At 39.5% G+C, this 24,107-nt stretch overlaps 1 protein-coding gene across 1 annotated transcript in view; it reads right to left on the bottom strand.

Annotated features, from left to right (window-relative positions):
* The window catches only part of LOC132111044 (E3 ubiquitin-protein ligase rnf213-alpha-like), a 100,468-nt gene that overhangs the window by 50,929 nt on the left and 25,432 nt on the right, over nucleotides 1–24,107 (bottom strand). The window contains exons 14-28 of the mRNA XM_059518216.1: nucleotides 22,244–22,503; nucleotides 19,714–19,929; nucleotides 19,374–19,566; nucleotides 19,183–19,238; nucleotides 18,476–18,626; nucleotides 18,225–18,368; nucleotides 18,034–18,132; nucleotides 12,706–12,828; nucleotides 6,432–6,618; nucleotides 6,168–6,341; nucleotides 5,934–6,086; nucleotides 5,258–5,850; nucleotides 4,994–5,153; nucleotides 4,683–4,900; nucleotides 4,460–4,597 (exon numbers count right to left, since the gene is read on the bottom strand). Coding sequence (XP_059374199.1) covers nucleotides 4,460–4,597; nucleotides 4,683–4,900; nucleotides 4,994–5,153; nucleotides 5,258–5,850; nucleotides 5,934–6,086; nucleotides 6,168–6,341; nucleotides 6,432–6,618; nucleotides 12,706–12,828; nucleotides 18,034–18,132; nucleotides 18,225–18,368; nucleotides 18,476–18,626; nucleotides 19,183–19,238; nucleotides 19,374–19,566; nucleotides 19,714–19,929; nucleotides 22,244–22,503 — 2,865 coding nt within the window. The remainder of the gene's footprint in view (nucleotides 1–4,459; nucleotides 4,598–4,682; nucleotides 4,901–4,993; nucleotides 5,154–5,257; nucleotides 5,851–5,933; nucleotides 6,087–6,167; nucleotides 6,342–6,431; nucleotides 6,619–12,705; nucleotides 12,829–18,033; nucleotides 18,133–18,224; nucleotides 18,369–18,475; nucleotides 18,627–19,182; nucleotides 19,239–19,373; nucleotides 19,567–19,713; nucleotides 19,930–22,243; nucleotides 22,504–24,107) is intronic.

A 24,107-nucleotide genomic window follows, 5' to 3' on the forward strand; every position in this document is an offset into this window, starting at 1 on the left:
CGTGGCCGTGGCGGTATAAAGTGCATTTGCAGCCTTTGACCGCTGAGTGGCGCTTTAACCACAAGTTATCAAACAAGCGCATCAAAGCACATTTTCGCAAATAGACGTCAGTTTTGCCTCACTGATGTGTTACATTTGACTGCTTCAGTCACGGAAAATGAAAGAAAAACACTGTAGTTTAAATATTTAATATATTTAATATTCACAGATGAAAGTTTGGTATTTATGAAGTTATGTGCATTTCTTAGAACAAATTCAAGCAGGATAAATGTCAAGCGTGTGCCTGAGTCTGTGATTATATTTTCTGAGCTACATGGTATTAAACCATATTTTAGATTTGACACATTTAAAAGGTGTGCAGTATTATTTATATTATATTATTATGCGTTATATTATTCAAAAGAAATTGTGGTTTACTTTGCATCGGAGCATTAAAAGTGGTAGCCTATTTTAGGGGGGTAGGCTACATGGATTAATATGCAAAATGTCAATATTTTAATATATCATTCCTATATTTTAATTTATATTTTAAATTAATTAAGTTAATGTGCATTAATGACAGGGAGGCGCCGTCTCATCATTTTAATTTTTTCATGATAATGAATGTATAATTTTTTAATTAACATAATATCGTGGTGTCTCACATAGGTACATTAAAAATATATCTACAGAAAGCTTGAAATATTTTTAAATGAAAAGGAATAGTGTAATGTGTGAATGTTGCATTTCTCTCGTCGGAGAGAGCCAGCACTGTGAATATAATCAAAACAACAGTCGTATATAAACCGGTTCAGCAAGTGAAAGCCTCATAAGACACTGTCCATATGAAAGAGCAATTCACACCTTTATCTCGACCGCCACAAGCCATGCATAACTACCCAAATCCCAACCCCCTCCAGCTGAACAGAATTCGGTCTGTGTTTTGGCTCTGAGGAACGGTGTGTTACCGGGCTGAAACATGCCTGCACTCAGCAGAACTCTTTCTATTCATAATTTTCTCACAGCCCATAATATTATTTTCACAAGACCATAATGATAATAACAAATCATCAATTAATAATTAATCATTATTTTACGAAAATCATTGTTATTTGTGATCGTGGATGTTTGCGGGAGGCTTTAAGACCAAGCGGAATCCTCTGTTCCCGCCTCACAGCGCGCGGGTCTCCGCTCAGTGACGCAGCTTCACTGTCTGCGGTTTGACTTTACTGAATCAGATTGAGGCCAATACAACTTATTGATCATGAGCCCAACATTTAGCAAGGCAGGAAAACATTCATTCTAACGGAAGGAAGACGTATTTCATTGAGCTAATGCTGTTAGAGAGAGAGAGAAACGAGTCTAGGGCTATTCTTATACTAGGAGCTCATTATATTGAAGTACAAATCCAAACACCAGAAATGTTATGCATTTTATGAATAATGAAATGTTAGGAAAAGTATGCATTTTATTTATTCACATGCTGTATGGTTGAAATAATATTTTAGTTCACAACTTTAAGTTCCGTTGTTTAAAAAAATGCTTTATTGGCTAATGTTTCATAAACCTTCTGTTGTTATGCTCTAAAATCCATGCCATTATTAATTTCACAGTATTTTTATCACCTAAATGACTAATCTTTAAAGTCACAATTCTATAATGGTCAAAATTACTCAGGCCAATGGTATTTTTTAATGACATTATTTTATTATTATTATTATTTTATTTTTTTTGAATAATTGTAGCCTACATAAATAGGTAAAGCAAAACAAATATTTGGATTGTCCCTTATTTTTTCCCTTGTTTTCTTAAAGAATAAACACATATTTTTTACAAGAATAAACATGATAACATATTATTAATTAATAAAAATAATTTAAGCAATTAAAACCTTTTTTTTTAAACTTGAATTTAAATACTATTAAACTTTAAATTCTCAAGGAGTTTATAAGTCAAAAAAAGTTCTAAATGATTATGATAATTCGATTTTTTAAAATGAACAATTCCTGTATAAAATGGGACAGCAACCTTTATATCAGTGGTTCTCAACCTTTTTTTCCAGCGGGCCGCACTATGGTCTAAGTGCAAGTCTACGCATATAATTTACATATTACGTCAGCAATACAAACCAACCTGATTTATAATATTATAGCCTAACTATTATGATATATTATCTATTACATTCATTGAAATAAACAATTCTACTCCCCATAAATAAAACACCTGATGCTGTCGGGATCTGACCAATTTTGTGAGATTCAGCTTGAAAGGAGTAACAGCACAAAGAATTTTGCTTTTGAAGCCTACTGACCACGCGCACCTGTCCGCGCGGTCGTCTGCTCAGAGCCTCGGCACACACTCTCCAATGACGATTTTTACGTCACGACTACCTAGCGGTCCATAGCGGACTCGCGGACGCAGAAAGTTTGACAGAGGCTTTAAGATGCAGACTTGCATGACCTGACGCGCAACATTTCAGAAAATGTGCGTTCACAAATGTAGCCTATTTTGATCCAAATATGGAAAGCACTTTTGAATTTAATAATATGAGGTTCTCTCCAGAGATATTTTGCCACATTTCTTCAATTAAGGATTGCTAGTGTATGGTGTTTCTATTTGCCTGAACTTCTTCAAGTGAGTTGCGCAACAAAAAAAACGAAAATCCAGCAGTTCTCCTTCAATACTGATACTGCGACTATTCAGTTTGTACATGTTCATTCGCTGGCATTTTTTAATTTCTTTTTTTCTCCCATAAAAAACAAATGTGTCCATTCTGATGCGCAATTTTACCTTAAAGGCAATTTACCTAATGGCTGTCGATGACTATTTGAATTGAATTCTGCCAAAGTGCAGGCTTGTATGTGTTCGTTAAATCACATAAAAACATTAGGATATAGCTTATATTTCATTAGTAGCATATTTTTTTTAATTGATGTAAAAAATAAAATTGTACAATCTGATAAAGTTTTTTTTTTTTTTTTTAAATTCAGCATGTGGTGCGGGCCGCAGGTTGAGAACCACTGCTTTATATCAAACATTTCTAAATCGTCCACAGCTGAGCATCGCGGGAGGCTGATCTGCGCCAGAGCAAGTGAAGTGAATGTAATGAACAAAGTCATTTTCAGATGCAATGAAAGAAAAAAAAAAAAAACCCTGGTTAGCCTAGATTAGTCCCAGGCTCTGTTCTGAAGTAAAATAATTATAATTACTGTTAACCAAGAGTAACAAATTTTAACGGATTAATCGCCTATTTTCATTTGCTGAATGTTTTCTTTATTTTTTATTTTTTAAACACACAAAAAAATAAATTAAGTTTGTCAGAGGAAAAAAATATATGAGTCGTGTAAAGGTTTCATTTTAACGGATCAATCACCTATTTTCGTTTGCTGCATGTTTTTTTTTAAACGCTAAAAAATAAATCAGAGTTTGTGAGAGGAAAAAATATAAGAAAATATTTTACAACAAATCCTTTAAATTTAACAAATTTATCAGAACAAAACAATAATTAAAAATATATAATTCTAATGGATAAATATAATTGCAGTATATAATAATATAGGCTTAGTAATAAAAAAAAAATAATAATAATTTAAAGCTAAGCATAAGGTAAGGTTTGGCTTTCTCAATCGGGAGAAATCCAAACGTTTCCATATTTGTGATGTTGCCCATTTGAAGCTTAACTATTATTCATGAGGTAAATAGGCTGTGTGCGTTTAAGTATCGAGGAAAAAAAATCATAATTAACAGTATGTCAAAGTGCTCACGCTGAATGTCTGGTGAACGACTGCTGTTTCCAGTGAATATGTGCGCGAGGCACCAGCGCGATCAAACAACTGAAACAAATAATACTTATTTTTTGGTCACACATAAGGCATAAGTCAAAAATGCAAAGTGTTGGTAGTTTGAAAAATCAAGAATAATACCAGAGTTAATACTAATTATTGCTAAATGCGGGACCGTTCCCATTTCACTCTGCATATGGAACCTGAAGATTTTTTTAAACCAAGAATGAACCGAAATGATAATGAAATTAAAACATTTAGCTTATATATATATATATATATATATATATATATATATATATATATATATATATATATACACATAGGCCTTATATTTATTTACTGTTTAATAAAAATAGCATACATATGATCCTTTGTGTAAAGGTCTTCTTTTAATTTTGTTTAGTAGACTGTAGCCTAAGACTATCCTACATTTTAAAAATTAACAAATTGTAAAAAAATGTATGTTCTTTTTTTTTTAAATGTTGCAATGATATATCATAATGTTATTGTTGTTTTACTTACTGCTATCTCATTTTATAATTACATTCATTTCGCAATCCGTCCCTTTGTGCCACCTAGCGGTAGTTTCGCGAATGATTTCAACACGCGACTGAATTACAGTGCCGCGGCGGTAAGGCCCAGATAGGCTGGCCACCTACTGTACATGTATTTGTATTCAAACAGTAATGACAAACCTTCTTTTGATTTTGTGCACTGATAACATAGATGCCGTTTGTGTTGATAGCTGATGCCAGAGATAGAGAGGACAGTTCCACTGACCCATGGCTGTCCTTGACTGTCTTCAACCATTCTATGTGTCTTGCAGAGTCACACTGAAACAGAAAGAACGTTGGTGAACAAAAATATGAAGAATCTGGTTTTCTTCCTTTGGTTATCAATGCTAGCAGATACTCTTACCAGTTTTTTGGGGAGGTTGGTGTCATTATCAAGTGCCTTCCATAGTTTTTTCAGCATATCTTTAAAAAGCCTGAAGTCAGCATCTGGCTTTAAATCATAGAGCATTGATGAGTAGCCAAGAACGGCATCATGAAAACAAGCCACACGATCTACATCCAAATCATTCTCTCCGGCAGAGATGGAAGCCAAATCCACAAAGACTTTCAACTCATTGATGTCTGAAGTGATAAAGAGGAATAACATTTGCTTTCAAAAGAGCAATAAAATAATGAAATCACATTCTATTACCTGTGCAAAACCTTTTAATTTACCTTCAAGAGCCTCTTTAACCCACATAACAAAGTTCTTTCTGAGGCCAAGCTCCTTAAGGCACAGTCTACGGGAATCGGTGATGTCCACAAGCACAGTTTTCGCCTGCATCAACTCATTGTCAATGCTGTCAAGACGCTCTCGTTTAAAATCCAACTGTGTCTAAAGGGAAGAAAGCCTCATGGATTTACCATACCCCTTACTTATTTTAATCAAAATGCATTTATTTAAAAGGAAGCATACTGGCAAAAAATTAGGTGACTTACAGTAACAAGCAACTTCTCCAAGACTTGAAAGTCTCCTGTTAGGCAGAGCGTCTGTTTAACCATCATGACCACCTGAGCTGACTCTACTGCCAGATGAAGCTCATGGTACTGCTCGATCTGCTGGATTCTTGTCTGGACCCAGCGCTGGTTATCACTGAGATCCAGTTTGCACATGATTGCAACTTCCGCTGCCAGATCTTCATATTTTCCCTTGTATGCTTTGAATATTACATCAACCTCTTCAAAATTTATGCTACCATCTTTCAGCCTTGTGTATATGTTTCTGTAGGTAACATGACATTGTTCGAAAATTTCTCTGTTAAGATCTTCGAGTGTGATGTCCATTTCCTCCTCACTGGCACTCTCTGCAAACTCTTTTGCCTCATTCACCCAACATGATCTGAAAATGTAGCTGTCTTTATAGCTATTTAGGACCTCTGCCATAGATCGAACATCATCATCAAGCTCAAAGTAGGTGACTACTCCTGACACTGGAGAGGAAATTTGATTTAATGAATGAACATCCATGAACATGTCCAGGTCCATCTCATCTATGTCAATTTGGTGTTTTTCTTCCAACCCTTCAAAATCAACTGTAAATCACAACAAATATTATAATATGAATCTCTGTATAAAACAATATGTTATAATCAGGTGTTCAATGGGCAGCTTTTACCCAGCACATGCTCCTCTAGACTGCGGCACATTGTAATGAGAGACTCCACCAATGCACTCTCATGATTGATAGCCTTCAGCTCCTCTTGTCTCGACTGAAGAAGCCTCTTCATGGCGTTGGTGTCCTTGTACTGTTCATTTTCACAAAAACACTCTGGAAAAACAGTAGGAACATGACTCTTCACATTATTGTATGCTAAAAGGGTAAAATCTTTAAAAGTGTGAGGTATTTTACCTATATTAAGCAGCTCAAAGAAAGCAGTTTTCTTCTGCAGGATGAGATTGAGTAGCTTTATCTTTATTTTCCCTGTTACAAGTTGGTTTAAGATGTTTGTGAATAATGATGTTGCAATGGCCAATTTCTCTTTAGCTTCTTCAGAAAGCTTATCGATCAGTTTTTCATCAGCACCTGCAGCCAGAACATAAATTATATCTTTGTCATCATACTGTTTCTGTCTTTGAACATAAAAAGACATGTGGAGGGATACCAGATAAATACCATGAAGCTGAAAGATATTTTTGGCTGCTGTCCAGCCCAGAAGATGCTTGAGAACAACTTCTTCCTGATAGGTTCCTTTGTCATCTCTTGGCCAGGACTTTAGGATGATGGTAGAGACAAGATTTCCAAATTTCCAGTTTATCCGTAATTTACTGAATCTCTCAAAAAGTTTCCCCTCAGATTTAGTCTGTTAAAAAAGAAGTTTGTTCAGAAAGTTACGTTTTTTATGCTTCCCATATGCAATCCCCACACAAAAGACAATACAACAACTGTTTTAGTCTTATTATATTATATGTATATTGTATTGTATGAGATGTACATTATAAATAAAATATAACCATTATTAGTATAGTATTACTATTATTATAAAAAATGCATAGAACTTATAATGTGAAATATCTGTTGTCTCTATGTGCTATTAACAAAAAACTCCTTTTCTTGAGAATATTGAAGCATTTATTTTAAAACGCAGTGCAGCTGCACAGCCAGCTTAGTGCAGAGCTATAAGCGTGCTGATTGGCTGGGCTGCGGGAACTGCTTGAACCTATGGCGATGCGGCGTAGCTGCAAGAACCAATCAGTGTGCGTCTCGCCACGAGCGAGCTGTGCCCGCCATAATGGGCGGAGCTGTCTCACTCCTTCATAGGCTTCTAGGTGACCAAAACTTGCTGGCCCAGAAAGTTAGCGAGACAATGTTTAAAATAGTCCAAGTGATTACAGTGGCCCAACCATAAGTTTATCAAGCGACGAGAATACTTTTTGTGCGCAAAAAACCCTCCAAAATAACGACTTTATATAACTATTAATTCTCAAAAGCGTAGGCCTGACGTTACTTCAGGAAAGCACCACTGTGCACAGCTCAGTTTCGGGAATGCGTCGTGGTGCTTTCCTGAAGTAACGTCAGGCCTACGCTTTTGAGAATTAATAGTTGAATAAAGTCGTTATTTTTTTCTTTTTTTTGTGAACAAAAAGTATTCTCATCCCTTGATAAACTTATGGTTGAGCCGCTCTAGTTACTTGAACTATTTTAAACATTGTCTAACTAATGTTCTGGGCCGGCAAGTTTCGGTCACCTAGAAGCCTCTGGAGGAGTGAGAGCTCTCAAATTTAATCAAAAATATGTTAATTTTTGTTCCGAAGATGAACGAAAGTCTTATGGGGTTGGAACAACATGAGGTTGAGTAATTATTGACAGAATTAAAATTTTCGGGTGAACTTACCCTTTAATAGCACTACTCAAGGTTACGTAAGTAACCGAGTACGTTCCCTTTTCGAAAACAGTTCAATAGTATTGTGTCTTGCTCGACACTATGGGAACCCAGTTCAATCACGCTGTGCTATTTTAAACTGACGACTTCGCTCTGAACTGCTGCCTGAGGTGGCAAGGCCTTGTTTTCCTAATAAATGTTGTTCAGTAGCTTTGACAAAATGTATTTGTTTAAAGTGCTATTTAAAGAAAGGTGACTTGACTTGACTGAGGCTTAGAGTAGAACTTAAAGCCGTAAGTCCAACAGGGCCCGGACAGATGTAGGTGCCCACAGAAGGAGTACCTACTGGTTTGGGCTCTTTAGAGGCCAACACTCACTTAGACAGGAAGGACTCGTACCTGCAAAGCTGGCACTTCCAAGTTGTAAAACCTCACAAATGTGGATGGCGAGGACCAGCCGGCCGCCGCACAGATGTCACCAATTGGTACACCACTGGACCATGACCATGAGGAGTTCAAGCTCCATGTGGAGTGAGCTCTGACGCCTATGGGGCATTGATGGCCCATTGAGGCGTAGGCCAGAGAGATTGCGTCTACTATCCAACGTGATAATCTTTGCTTCGTGACTGGGAGCCCTTTGGTGTGGCCACTGAAGCATACAAAGAGCTGCTCTGACTGCCTGAATCAGGCAGAACATTCTATATAAACCTGACGGGCCAGAGTAGGCTTAACTATCTATGTTCTTCCAACAGGGGAAGGGCAGACAGTGAAATGACCTGGGCTCTGAACGGAGTTGAGAGCACCTTGGGTACATAGCCATGTCTAGGCAGGAAGCGCTCACGGAGAGCGCTTGTAAATCGCCCACTCACGTAGTAGGCTAGCAGAAGTGCGGTCTTGAGCGAAAGTGGCTTTAAGTCAACCGACTGAAGCGGCTCGAAAGGGGGTCCCCCTGAGGGCCCTGAGGACAGTGGTTAGGTCCCATGAGGGTATAGAGGGAGGACAGGGCAGGTTCAGCCTCCTGGCCCCTTTGAGGAAGCATACGACCGTCGACGGTAGCATGGAAGGATGCCATGGCCACCACGTATACTTTGAGCGAGGAGGGGGTACGACCCACATCAAGTAGCTCTTGTAAAAAAGAAAGTAGCAGTGGCACTTCACATAACTAGGGGTCTATGTATTGAGCTGAGCACCAGCTGGTGAACACTGACCATTTAAGGACATAGAGGCGTCTCGTGGACGGAGCTCTAGCCTCGGCGATAGTGCTTAGGACCCTTGCTTAGGACTCTTTCCGGGAGGTCCCCAGGTACTCGTTGAGGTGCCATACATGGCATGGAGGGCCCTTAAGTCGGGACGGGGGTGCCAGATTGTCCTGTTCGCCTGAGTGAGGAGGTCCTCTCTCAGCGGTATCTGACAGGGAGCTGTCTCTATCAGCTGTATCAACTCGGGGAACCATGTCTGGGTCAGCCAGAGAGGAGCTATTAGGAGGACAGCATGTTTGTTCTCCCTGATCCATTGGATGGCCTGAGGGAGCATCGAGACCAGAGGGGATGCATAAGGGGGAAGGCTGGGCCATTTGTGGGCCAGCACATCCCTGTTCTTCAAGAAGAATGTTGGGCAGTGAGAGCTGTCTTTTTAGGCGAAGGGGTCTACCTCTGCCCTCCCGAAGACACTCCAGATTAGTTGAACCGTTTGAAAGTGAAAGTGATGTGACATTCAGCCAAGTATGGTGACCCATACTCAGAATTCGTGCTCTGCATTTAACCCATCCGAAGTGCACACACACAGAGCAGTGAACACACACACACACTGTGAACACACACCCGGAGCAGTGGGCAGCCATTTATGTTGCGGCGCCCGGGGAGCAGTTGGGGGTTCGATGCCTTGCTCAAGGGCACCTAAGTTATGGTATTGAAGGTGGGGAGAGAAATGTACATGCACTCCCCCCACCCACAATTCCTGCCAGCCCGAGACTCAAACTCACAACCCTTCGATTGCAAGTCCGACTCTCTAACCATTAGGCCACAACTTCCCCCTTATGCATCGCCTCTAGTCTCGATGCTCCCTCAGGCCATCCAATGGATCAGGGAGAACAAACATGCTGTCCTCCTAATAGCTCCTCTCTGGCGGACCCAGACATGGTTCCCCGAGTTGGGGGTGGAGAGACCATTCCCCTGACGTTGTCTTGAGATAGCATGTCTGCTCCCCGGTTTAGTTTGCCCGGTACATGCGCTGATCTTAGCAAGCGCAGGTTTTCCTGTGCCCATATAAGGAGTTGCCATGGTGTGCAGGTTGCTTGGAGGAAGTTTTCTAGGGCTAGAGAAACTGCTCTCATTTCAAGGCAGTTGATATGTAGGTGTTTCTCTGAGCTTGACTAGAGGCCGGAGGTTGGCCTGCCCTCGCACAGAGCTCCCCAACCTAGTATGTCTGTCGAAACCTTCCTCCTCGAGACCAGACCCATGTGTACACCAGACTGGTACCAGCTAGTGTTTTTCCAAGGGGCCAGAGCCAAGGCATGAAACATGTGCCAAGCTCTCATATGAACAGAGTTGAAAACTGTTCCCAGGAAGGTTATTTGCTGGCTGGGGATAAGTTGATCCTGAGCCCCAGGCATTCTAGATGGCTGAGGAGCCAGGATTTGTGAGTTTGTAACTTGGCGTCCAACTGGGCCAGAATGAGCCAGTCAATGAGGTAGTTCAGAATGCACATTCCCCACTGTCGTAAATGTATGAGGTGCCAATGACAGTAAATGGCAGGACTGTATACTGATAAGCCAAACCCTCGAACGTGAATCTCAAGAACGGGGGCTATCTGGATGTGAAAGTATGCATCTTTCATATCCACTGATAAAAACCAATCCCCTGGGCGAATCTGCAACAGGATTTGTTTGGTTGTCTCATGAGGGCTTTGATCAGGTGTCTAAGATCCTGAGGCCATCTTTTTTCGGTATGAGGAAGTAACGGCTGTAGAAGCCTGACTCGCTCTGTGAAGGGGGAACTGTCTCTAACACTTCGGTGCGGAGGACGTGAGCCACGTTTCTTCTTACCAATGTGTCGACCACAGCATGAAAGCGAGGTCTGCGAGCGAATTGGAGCAAGTAACCTCATATCATTGTATTCAGTACCCATTCTGACACATCGGGGATGGGGTTGAGAGACCAGCGGCGCTGGTTTAGCTAGATGCTGGGTCGGTGCGTTCTTTGGGTGCCCGAAGCAGAACTGGAGCGTTTAGGCAGGAAGTGTCACATAGCCTGCGAAGACTTCTGTGAAGCCCTCAGCGAAGTATAGGCTCAGCCAGCGAGAGCTGAAGTCTTTCTGCATGGCTTGGACGGATGAGTTACTTTGGCCTTCCGTCCAATGGCAGTGGGCAGGCAGAGATGTGTGGCCACCACTTCCTCTGGGGGGGGGAGGCAGTTTCTCGTATCACTTTTCCTCTGCGCCATCGAGAGTCAAGAGCTTTACAGAGGCGGAAGTGCGTAGGTAGGTTGAGTAGGGGGCACTCCACGACTTCGTGAGTTCGAAGTGAACTTCTGGGAAGAACCGCGCTGATCGCTGACGAGGGGCCTGTTGGCACCCTGGCAGGAACCATTTGTCCAGGCGGCTTCTGGTGGGCTCTTCTGGTGACGACCAGTTCGGCATCTGTGCTCGCTCCGGTGTCACTTTTGCTGGACTGAGGCTGGGGAGCGGGGTCATCGTCTGAGCCAATCCTTGCCTTCAGAGGCCATCAATGACATTCTATCATCCTGGAGGTCTTCCTTCGAACCACCAAACGAAATGAGGCTGGCCGCTTCAAAAGAGGGGCGCTGGTCTGTTTTGGTGAAGAGCACTGGCGAAAAATCTCTTTGTGGAGAGAGTGAGGCACACAGGGTCTGAGTCGTGCAAACACTCGTTTCCGTGCGCTCGAGTGTCCTCTGACCCCATCGTTTCTTTCTCCTATGTCCCTGAGAGGCGAGAAATGGAAGCCGCGAGGGGCGGGTCATTCTTTGAAAAGAAAGCTAGCCATGAGCGCAGAGAGGAGAGCAACATGGTCTTGCAGTGAGAACAACCGCCGTGCATGAGTGCAGTTTCTGCATGGATTTTGCCCAAACAGAAACGCACTCACTGTGCTTGTGTGTGGGATGCAGAGGGGCTCTGTCCCTGCCACAGTCTGCTCTTTTAGTTTGAAATTTGCCTTTTAGGCGATATTAGCTTTTTAAAGGAAACAGCGAATCAGCAGATAATGGCGTCGAGTCAGAAGTGCTGAGCAGGAGGCCCCCGTCCGCTGAACTACTGATGCAGATTCGCTTCGTTCTGCTGCTGGGCTCGTTCGATGGTAAGAAGGCGTTCAAGCTGGAGAAGATCAGTGAAGAGGTGAGTCATCACTGAAGGAGAATAAATCTGATGTTTATGGTGAAATGGGCCGCTTATATAGCTAGAAGCTCCACCCATTATGGCAGGCTCAGCTCGCTCGCGGTGGGACGCACACTGATTTGTTCGCGCAGCTACGCTGCCTCGCCATTGATTTGTGCAGTTCCCGCAGCCCAGCCAATCAACACGCTTATAGCTCTGCACTATGCTGGCTGTGCAGCTGGACTGCGTTTTAAAATAAAGGCTTCAATATTATCAAGAAAAAGGAGTTTCAAGACGCAATACGAGTTGAACCATTTTTGAAAGGAATATTTACATTTTATAAAAGTGCTTCATATGATCTGTACTTTATATTTACAAGTCTTCTGACACTTCTAAAGCCAACATTCAAACATTATTCTTTGAAAATCTTGACAGCTACCTTGGCCTAACCAGTACATTATTTTACATTTATTGAGTTGTATTCCACAGGGAAAAAAACATATGTTTCTAGAATGACATGAGAACGAGTAAAATATGATCATTTTCATTTATTTAGTGAACCATTTCTTTAAACCCTTCAAGCCAGCATGTATTCACTAAATAAATGTTGTGGGTACAGATAATCCTCAGACTGGACATAGCTTTCTAATGTCCTAATTTTATTTTATTACATTTTCCAATGTATGTTTACATGAAGCTGGATGACCCATGATGTCAGTGAGAATGAAGTGCAAGACCTGTACCTGGCATATTGTGGTAACAGCCTGGAGAGCACACTTCTCTACACTAGCCACCAAAAAAGGCTGGGAGTCGTTAAGTTCCTCAATCTTTGAGCAATAAACCTCAATTTGATCAAGATGATCTTCCTAATAAGAGTAAAAACAAATAGTTTTGCATATTTACAAATACAGGAAGACACACATTAAAATACGCCAGTGAAGGTTATCAGATGAACAGATGTCTAGCCACATTTGTTGAAGTTCCACCAGAATCTCTGTTGCTTACAATGTTCTGTCTTAAAGGAACATGCCACCATTTTTTGAAATAGGGGTTATTCACCGTCTCCCCTAGATTTAGATAGGTGTGCAATAGCATTTTTATCTCAGTTTATGCATTAACTTAGTCTAGCAGAGCCACCGCTTGCTTTGCTTAGCATAGTGAATGGAATCCTATGTTGCAGGATAGCATGTCGAGAATAAAAGTAAACCAAAAAAAAAAAAAACCTTACCTTATTACTTCTTGTGGCCTGCTTTTTCACAACAAGTACAAATAGCAATGCAGATTAAGACTAGGCGATTTCCTAGGCAGATATTGACTTGGGACTATATTGGGGGGAAGCACAGGCGAAGCACTGCAACTTGGGCGCAGAGATATCACGCATGCGTGATATGCTACTTTGAAGCACTTAGTGTTGTCAAATGACCCGGGACTTCGGTACCAAGTCGGTACTAAAGTACCGGTGGTACCGAGGACCCAGTCAACCCGGTTCTTGACCTTCTTGAACAGCGCTATGATTTCCGCAAAACAGAAAACACGGACGTAATCTCAAAATCCAGTCATGGAAATGAAACTTTCATTTTAATATGGACAGTCACCGAATTTTTTCAAGTTAGTATAAATTAATAAAATCAAATCTCCATATGGACCAGTATCTGTAAATGTTAAGCAAAAAATGGTTGAAATATGAATCATGCATGTTCTGTGCATCTCTGTGTGAATGAATGAATGGTTTGTTTATTACACAGACTGACGCTTGCAGTAATGAGGACATAAATACATAAGCAACATCACCAGAACTGTTCTGAGTTACTTCACAAGCATTTTAACCTTTCATTTGAGTAAAACCGGTGTCATTTCAAAGGTATTCACGGCAACCCGTCAAAACAGGGGTCTTCGGGTCTTACCACGCTGAATCGACACACTACATGTAAACTATATTATTAGTCTTCTGTCAAAATAATGGAGATCATTTAGAATTATTCAGCTATTTGGAACCAGGGCTCTGAACCGGTTCAAGGAACGAAAACCGGAAACGAACGAAATTTTGACAGGAACAGAACCAGAAACAGAAACTAAATAAAATTTGAAATGGCCATTAACCGGTTAATAACGTTATTTTATCGTTCCATTTAATATTTGAAATTTGCTGTCAATGAATCATGAATTCCAGTAGTATGGCATATGTAAATGTGATGCTGAAGCCGGCGAGTGAAATGTCCGCTAAGCAGTGAACTCATGTCGCAATGGCAACACACCGCCCTTAGAGTTTATCTGAGGATATGTGAGATGAATTCAACAGATCACACACCTGCAGCGCTTCTGTGAATAGAGAAAACAGAAAAACAAACCCCTATAAGCTTACATAAAGAGGAATATAGGCATATACACTAAATATATTTCACTTAAATCATATTGACAGATTAACAAAATGAAAGAAAAAGGGTGCTAAATCACGGTTCATTGTGACACGTTCCAAAGTTTTCGGAAAGGAAAACGAAACTGCAGAGAGAAGTTTTCTTTATTTTGCAAAAGCTGACAGCTTAGAATAATGTCTTGCTTCTATATGACCAATCAGATTTGGTATGACCATCGCGCACACACAACATCATTTTGCTTTATTAAAACCTGTACATTATCAAAATAAAATAGAGTTAAAGAAACAAATAAAAAGTTAGACTGCTCCGTTGTACAACGTTGCATTCAAAGTGACCATGCCTCACTGTGCTGATAAAGCGGATTAGAAGGATGATGTTTTAGATAAAAGTACAAACACTATATAATAAATAATATTTTAGCATCCAGATGCGCCGGGAACCTGGAAACATTTGGATTTGTGCCGGATGAGAGATGCAGGCATCAGCTTCAGCTTAAATTAATTTGTTTTTGGATTGAGATTTTTATACCCTAAACTTGTTTTCTTTACGAGAGAAACTAATCGCTGTTTTTATAATGTTTGTAAACATTTTGCTTTAGACTACAGGCATTTTAGCCTTCATTATTTCATAAAGTAATAGGGCTAATAAAATGTAATGCCCTATAATAAAATAAAGGTAATAATTCAGAGGAACGCAGGAACAGAAACGTTAAAATATCGATTCTGCTCAGAGTGAATCGATTGAATTTTCTTTTCGTTTTCAAGCCTTTTTTGGAACATGCAATATGCCGGTTTCTCTGGCTGGCGCTCATACCATCCCTGTTTTAATTTCAGCAAATCAGTTCATCCGAACGCAGACAACGTGATTAATATTCATGAACCCAGCAGCTCATCAATCCATAGTGCATTGTATATTGATAGTACTGTAGTAGAATTAGTATTAGTATTATCTTTTAATAATAATTAATATGATCTATTACTTTTTTTTTTTTTTACAGAAACCCTCAATGACAAAAATATCTTAAGCATCACCTCCAGTCTTAAGTTCAGTTAAAATGACAAATATGCATTCATACATGGTTATCAAGTTTTAGTTATAATCACTAAAGCTTTATCATTAAATGGTGCTTAATACCATAATATAATGCTTGACTGATTAAGAAGCTAATATTTAAGAAGCTGTGCCATTTTACAAAGATAAGCTGATTGGAATCATTTGTGTGTGTGTCTGTGTGTGTGTGTGTCTGTGTGTGTGTGTGTGTGTGTGTGTCTGTGTGTGTGTGTGTGTGTGTGTGTGTGTGTGTGTGTGTGTGTCTGTGTCTGTGTGTGTGTGTGTGTGTGTGTGTGTGTGTGTGTGTGTCTGTGTGTGTGTGTGTGTGTGTGTGTGTCTGTGTGTGTGTGTGTGTGTGTGTGTGTGTGTGTGTGCGTGTGTGTGTGTGTGTGTGTAAAATAGTATACAGTCTCGCGAGTAAACTAAAAATTACAGTAGCCAAGGGTGATTATATTGCCAAGGTGTGCGTAGAGGGTTGCAAAATAAAAGTTAATTTTTACAATTAATTAGTTCATTTCCTTAGAAAGCCACGTTTCTAGCATTTGTAAAACTGCATTTTTCCATCTCAAAAATATATCTAAATTACGGCCTATGCTCTCAATGTCAAATGCAGAAATGTTAATCCATGCTTTTATGACCTCAAGGTTAGATTATTGTAATGCTTTATTGGGTGGTTGTTCTGCATGCTTAGTAAACAAACTACAGCTAGTCCAAAATGCAGCAGCAAGAGTTCTTACTAGAACCAGGAAGTATGACCATATTAGCCCGGTCCTGTCAACACTGCACTGGCTCCCTATCAAGCATCGTATAGATTTTAAAATATTGCTTATTACTTATAAAGCCCTGAATGGTTTAGCACCTCAGTATTTGAATGAGCTCCTTTTACATTATAATCCTCTACGTCCGCTACGTTCTCAAAACTCAGGCAATTTGATAATACCTAGAATATCAAAATCAACTGCGGGCGGCAGATCCTTTTCCTATTTGGCGTCTAAACTCTGGAATAACCTACCTAACATTGTTCGGGAGGCAGAAACAGATGATTCTTCTGCACAATCTGACTTTGCTGCAGTCTGGAATTGAACTACTGGTTTCGTCTGGTCAGAGGAGAACTGGCCCCCCAACTGAGCCTGGTTTCTCCCAAGGTTTTTTTCTCCATTCTGTCACCGATGGAGTTTCGGTTCCTTGCCGCTGTCGCCTCTGGCTTGCTTAGTTGGGGACACTTCATCTACAGCGATATCGTTGACTTGATTGCAAATAAATGCACAGACACTATTTAACTGAACAGAGATGACATAACTGAATCCAATGATGAACTGCCTTTAACTATCATTTTGCATTATTGACACTGTTTTCCTAATGAATGTTGTTCAGTTGCTTTGACGCAATGTATTTTGTTTAAAGCGCTATATAAATAAAGGTGACTTGAAGGCATTTTGCTAGAAATATTACGATTATTTAGTAAAATGTATGTAATAATGCTACTACTGTTGAAAATTAACAAAATGTAAAAACTTTATTTTTTAATTAGATAAATCACACAATATTTCTCCCAAGTTTTAATTTTAATAGCAAATCCCCTTTATTTACCAAAAAATAAAATGTGTTTAAATTTCATAAATTAAAAGACAAATTAAATTTGGGTGAAACTTGTTTACTGTTTTTCATAATTATATTACTTGTAGAAAAACTTTAAACACAACTGTAGTTTTATTTTTAGTGATAAAAAGTGTGTAATTAGCACATTTTTGTGTTTTGCTTTGGTACTGAAATTGGTATCGAGAACCGTCTATTTTCACTGGTATCGGTACCGAATACTGAAATTTTGGTACCGTGACATCATGGGCGCAGAGATATCATGCATGCGCCCAAAGTAGCAGTGCTTCGCCTGTGCTTCCCCCCAATATAGTCCCAAGTCAGTATGTGCCTAGAAAATCTCCTATAGTCTTAATCTGCATTCCTATTTGTACTCGTACACAGGCCACAAGAAGTAATTCGGTTAGTTTTTTGGGGTGTTTTCTTGGTTTACTTTTATTCTCGACATGCTATCCGGCAACATAGGATTCCATTCACTATGCTAAGCTAAGCTAGCGGCGGCTCTGCCAGACTAAGTTAATGCATGCATTGAGACAAAAATGCTTTTGCACACCTATCTAAATCTAGGGGAGATGGTGAATAACCCTTATTTCAAAAAACGGTGGCGTGTTCCTTTAAGTATGTTAGTTCTGCGGTTTCTGCTGGGGAATGTGCATCATCAACTGATGCCACTTGAATGAATTTTCATAAAGCAACAAAGAAACGCATTCAGTTCTGTATTTTTGTAATGTGCAATGAGTTGTGAGGCTGGAAAATTATTGCATTAATGGTCATAGTAACAATGACAGTGGGATATGATGGATATAGCCATTTTTCTCTTTTTTATTGTTATCATTATTATTCATTAATTATCCATTTTTTATTAACTCATTTTGTTTTGCGTGTGTCTTTGTGGTTTTTATTTATCTAATTGAGCATATGTATGTTTTATATTCTTGCTTGTTTGAAAGAAAAAGAAAACAAATCATAAAAAAGATTAAATATAAATAATGTACCAGTTCTCGACTCTCAACCCGACTAGACCTGTATAGTGGAACTGTGTAATATTACCTGTTGACATTTCCCCTCAAAGTCTCGTGTAAAGGTCTCTCTCCATTCTTTAGTGAAGTCCTTACTCATGAAATCTATGGCAATTATGTTATTCCACATCTGTAAAGCAGAACAAAAAAACATCATCATAATAAACTATGTATATACAGAAGGAATCAATCATTTTGTATGATCATACTTATTCTGCTTACCTCAATCTCTTCATTGAAGCTAACAGCCGATAGATAGCCACCGTTCAAAAGCCTGCCTTTGAAAGTTTGTCTGATCCATGTTCTGACAGTTTGCTTGGCATCATTGAGTAACACAAGAGTCTTCTCTGGAAATATGTCTGTTTTCTTAGGTTTGAACAAATATTCAGGCATACTGAGTACATTTTATGTCTTATTTTATGTCTGTAATCAGTCATTTAAAACAAAGATAATATGATTTTAGGATGGAATACCTGGGCAAACTGTGACACAGAGGCCACAAGGTTCATGCAAGCAACAGGAATATCAGTAGAAGAGCGGTAGTAATTAACTCCTCTGCAGATCTTCTCTAGAAGTTTGCAAGCTGCTTGCATGCACTGGATACCATACTCCTCATTTAGACAGCTACAATAGTAATGAAAGAAAGTTATTATATTTTAACTTCTGACCCTGAAAGGAAGTAACATCAACCATGATTTGCTATTTTACTCAATACTGGAAAAAATGGCAAAATAACCATTTTCACCTCAGAGATGAAACAAGTTCTGGACATCACTCAAAAGCATACAAATAAAATAATAATACAAATCATTATATTTTAGCAGATGTTACATCAGTGAACATTTATTTTTGGAGGTCTATGTTCTCCCAGTTCTGATATAAACTGATCATTCACATGACAGCTCAAGTGATTGGCTCAAAAACAAAACAAAAAACTCTCAAAACTGTGCATTCAAGGAAATGCAAACAAAAACCAGAGCCCACAGCATCCACAGGATTTTTTTGGTTCATTTTCTCTATCTTTCCAATTTGAGTCCCAATTATTGCCATTTGTAGAAACATTTCAATACCTAATCATTACAAAAATATTATTTATATAATTCCTGCTTTTATTCAGGTATAGAAACAATTTCAGAAGGAAATGTAGATTTTACCGTAAAAATTTGTGGAAGAACATTACCTGTATTTTTGTTCAAGCAAGTGACTCTGAATGTGTGCCAGACTCTCTGAAACACCCTATGACACAAACAATAATAATAATTAAATATACACATCCCAAACTGCTGCTTTTAGTTCCTCTTGTCTGTCAAAGGTAATCTGTTCTGGTTTGTAGGTATAAATGGTTATTTCTGGTGATGGCTTGATACTCACTGTGGAAGAGCTGTAAGATATATCCTCAGGGCATTTCATGATGAAAAGCTGCAGGATGTCCAGGAGCTCTACACGGATGATGGAGCTGCACTCCACCAACTCATCTACAGTCATCAGAAACATCCATGACCGGGCCAGCAGTCGGTCTACCTCAACCAAATGTCCATGTGTCTTCATTATATTCAACACCGACCTAAAGCAGAGGGATTCAGTCAAAAATAGGAGGAAAAAATACTCAAAATCCTAAGTGAGTCAAACATTTAATGGCAACTTGTTGTAAAAGTTCAAACATTCAAGTCAAACATTTGGAAAACTAGATTTGAACAGACAGATTTAATACCTTCGATCTTGGGTTCCAATGGCAAGTGCATTAGGTGATTTGAGTCCCTGCAGTCCAGCCCAGCTTAGTCCATATTGTGAGTGGACTTTGTTAAACACGGGCTCAAATGGTTTTGATGTGCCTTTGAGAAAGTGCAGTAGTGGAATAACAATGATCCATCGATACATGTTAGCAGATCTCACTCTGGCGATCAGTGACTCCACCGTCTCAGTCAAGCTGAAGAGGGAACAAATGTTACAACACATTTTAGATCAGGCACAAATGTGAAGCTTGTATATTTATTGGAGCACTTGCATGAAAAATAAAGTCACATTTCCCTGCCTTATAAGTGGACTGATATCTCTAACTGATTAACAGTCTACTCTTGTTTTTTGCAACCCAGTTAGGCACAGTTGTAGTGCTAGGTTTCCTGCCCTACTTGTCTATAATTGAAAGAAAAGAAACCTTCTCCTTGGATCACCACCTTACTGTGGTGTGTCAGCTACGCCGTCAGGAGCTTCACTCCTGTGACAAAATGCAATCCAACAACAAACATCCCACCAGCAGAACTGCAGAGGATGACTGCTGTCACAGAGGTCAGATGAGGGCTGAACCAGACTGTGAACCCTACGAACACTGGACTCAGAAAGCTCAAGTGTAATACATCCCTCACGCTAACCTCTGGCTCCTCATTCACTACTAACAGTCTGCACAAAAGACCACCGAAGGATCTTCCCCCACAGAGATGACTCTGTCATGATTCAGGGTTCATCAAACATCACAAAACACTGCTTCTCTCCCCAGCAATGTTGACAGTACTAAACTAAAACACTTAGACTTCAGAAACGTGAACATTCAGTCCCCATAACTCAGCAGCCCTCACTCTTCCATACCCAACACTGACACTGAAATAAACCAAAGCCAACATACTGGGAACAGCGTCTAGATTATTTTAAGGGTATTCTTAGTTCATTTTCGTTATTATGAGGTGGGTTCACAAGTTCTGAGGTGCCGTTTTGCTATGGTGCACGTGATGCTTATTTTTATCAGTTCTTTTGTCTTTGGGTCGTTATATTGCTCACAGATTTCATCTCGTTCTCAATCAGATACAGGAAAAGCAGCACAGTCAAGATTACATGTATATTAATGCATTAGTGAATTAATTCTACCACACAGCGTCTCTACTAATAGTGAAGCTATAACTAGTCACTAAGAAATAAATGCTAGAACATTTTAATATCTAAGCTATTTCATTAATAAATCACAGAACAGTGTTGATGATACATTTCTGCGCTACTGAATGATGTGTGTGTGATCTGCACATGATGTGTGTGTGCATCCCTTCAGAACAGTGATTCACTTGTGTGTTCAATAAGCTGTTTAAACTTGACTTCACCCCATCAATTCTGAGCATCCAGATGGTATAATCAAGCACATCTCGTGGAGCGCTCTCAGAGTGCTTTTATTTGTCATTTTAACCGTTTGGAAACAGAGCGTTAAATTGGACAATGCTCAGGATAAGCCCTCGCTGTTAAATGTTTATTTAGAGATGAACTCTGAAGTGTGTAGAACTGAACGTGCAACATCTGCAGGAAATATATATACAGTATTTATATAAGCAGTGGTGTAAAGTATTTGAGTAAATATAGTTAGCTACTGTACTTAAGTATTTTTTGTTTTTAGCAACTTTTACTCTACTTGACTACATTTTATAGTAAATGTACTTTTTGCTCCAATACATTTGTGATGAGTAATGCAAGTACACAGTACCTAACTTCTTCTGCAGCAGTTTATGTCTGCTATAAAGAAGTGATATCACCATCTAAGGGTTTGAAGGAACTATATCTCGTGCGTTTTGCCTTTACTCACCTAATCTTGTCAACAAGGCTACTTGACTTGAATGTGAGTGCATTAGCAGGTAGTTTCTGAATCGCAGATGTTTGATTTATGGGATGAGGTCTTGACTGTATATCCAGTGCAAGGAGCTAAGTCACTATTTCATTTTACTTTACATTATTTTATTTCTCTGCTACATTGACAAGACCTTTTTGAAGGATATTGGTTTACTTATGGCCTTTTGTGCATGTGATCTTAACTGAGACTTGAGAGTTTGTGGATGTTTAAGAGGCTACTGTGTCCCTTGATTTATTGCAAAGATTTTGATTTTTAGAAAATAAACATGATTTCTCATCTTACAAATCAACAGTTTTTTATTTTCAAAGACTAGTGAATCTTTGAGCCTACATTTAGCATGAGTAAAACACTTAAGTACTGTTTAAGACTTTTACTCAAGTTGCATTGGAATTGGTGACTTGTAATGTGTAATGGAGTCATTTTCACTATAAGGTCCCTGTACTTTTACTCAAGTACGGTTTTCAGGTACTCTTTACACCTCTGAGCATAAGTTAGCATGCCCTTATGAGAGCGCAGAGGTAGTCACTTAATCTGGCTTTGTAAGATAGGCATTTGAAGTAATTAATCAGAAAGATTGAGTAAGCACATTTACAACAAATACTGACTATTTAATTAGACATGATGATGAGATACTCACTCTTTCATTTCTGAGAATGATTGTGTTATATCAGTCCAGAAAGGCAGGAATTGATCCTTAGGCAGTTTAGGCAGGCAGAGGGCAGTGCAGAGACGATGCAGATGTCCATGGTCTAGCTCTAGATGATAGTGTTTCCACACATACAGCATGATGAGAGCAGCCTTCAGTGGCTCCTTGATGAAAGCACTCTTTCCCTCGCTGTCCTTCTCTAGCCCTGGAGTCACCTGCTCCAGCATGAACTGCTTCACAAGCTTGCTCACCTGACAAGATCAAATCAGACTACATGTTGAATTTCAAGTTTAGTTCATCTCTTTCAGTCTGCAGTCTTACAGGGGCGATGACATGAGGAATCACATTTTCGTTGATCTTTTGACATATATTCCTCCACACTGCAAAAACAGCATTTCTTGAAACCAAGCAGACAAAACTTTCACAAATGACTTTCCTGCAATTTGTGACAGACATTTCCATCAGAACACCTCGACAACACTTTTAACGCCTTCTTTACCTCATCAGTTCAGAAAGCCCCACGCAACAGTGAACAGCGAGAACTCAGGCACCTAAAGATTACTGCAACTATTAAACTAGATTTCACAAAGATTAAGATGTAGGGGAAGATCGCTAGACGCTAGCAGTCCATGGATGGTGAAAACTACACCCTTCTACAGAGGACACAGCACATCATTGAACACGCTGTAATCAATAACTCTCTACGCTGGAAATGAGACGCCCATTCTGTTTATGATGTTCTCCATGTGCTCGAGCTACTACTGAACATGAAAAATGGATGAGGAAAAATCTTTAGGGAAAGGAGGTATTTTTTAAGGGAACATTCACTTTGATATGTCCAGACGTTTTCATTAATCAGGGTTCGTACAGATTCAATCAGAGATCTCACTTATCAAACATTATCTTTATTATCTATAATTCTAAAAAAGAACAGATAAATAAAAACATACTAATAAAACAAAATGGTACAATTAAAATGCAAGCAAAATCCGATTAGAGCGTTCAGACTGAAACTGAATTCTAGAAATGTGATTTAAATAGGATTTCAAATCTTATTCGAGCCTGTCATGTGAAATACCCTTAACCATAAAAGGATATCGATAAGATACCCCCCCCCCCATGAATATATGACTGACCTGAAAAACGAAAGCTGGAAATATATGAGCAATATCATGCTCATAGTCATGCGAAAGTGTCACGCTGGTAAATGAAAGATCCAAATGCAGAGATAACAGGAATAACAGTCTTTAATGAAAAAAATATATAACAAAGGCAGTCCGTCTTTTCAGCACACAGAACTGGTAAATAGAAACTTGAACAAACGGAAAGACTCCTGTCTCGATGAGTGACAGAACAGGACTCCCTTGTAGCAGACTCGAAGCTCAGGAGTAGATAACTCAGGCAGGGTGAGAGAACCACATTGGTCTACAATCAGCAGCAACAGCAGCAGAATACAGCAAAAACTTAGGGGCTAGACTGTTCCAGGCAGACAAGACAAGAATAGGTGAGTACCTCTCAATACAGACAGGATGTAACTGCTGACAAAACGCATGACATGTAACAATAATCCAACCAAGAATCTACCCGAGCAAACACCAGATAAAGGGTGAACACTTAGGGCAAAGTAGAAACAGGTGTCATAGCAAATCAGCGCGAGCGCTGATTGCAATGACAAACAGGTGCATGAAGAGAGAGAGGTCAGCGGGACAGACAAAGAGTAATATAAAGCTAATAAGGTGTGTGTGTGTGTGTGTGTGTGTGTGTAAATGAGTGAGAGCGTGCGAGAGCGAAAACGGAAGAAAAACCTGACTCATGACAGTACCCCTCCCTCAACGAGCGCCACTAGGCGCTCGAG

The sequence above is a fragment of the Carassius carassius genome, chromosome 30 (genome assembly GCF_963082965.1).
Source record: "Carassius carassius chromosome 30, fCarCar2.1, whole genome shotgun sequence".
Classification (NCBI taxonomy): domain Eukaryota; kingdom Metazoa; phylum Chordata; class Actinopteri; order Cypriniformes; family Cyprinidae; genus Carassius; species Carassius carassius.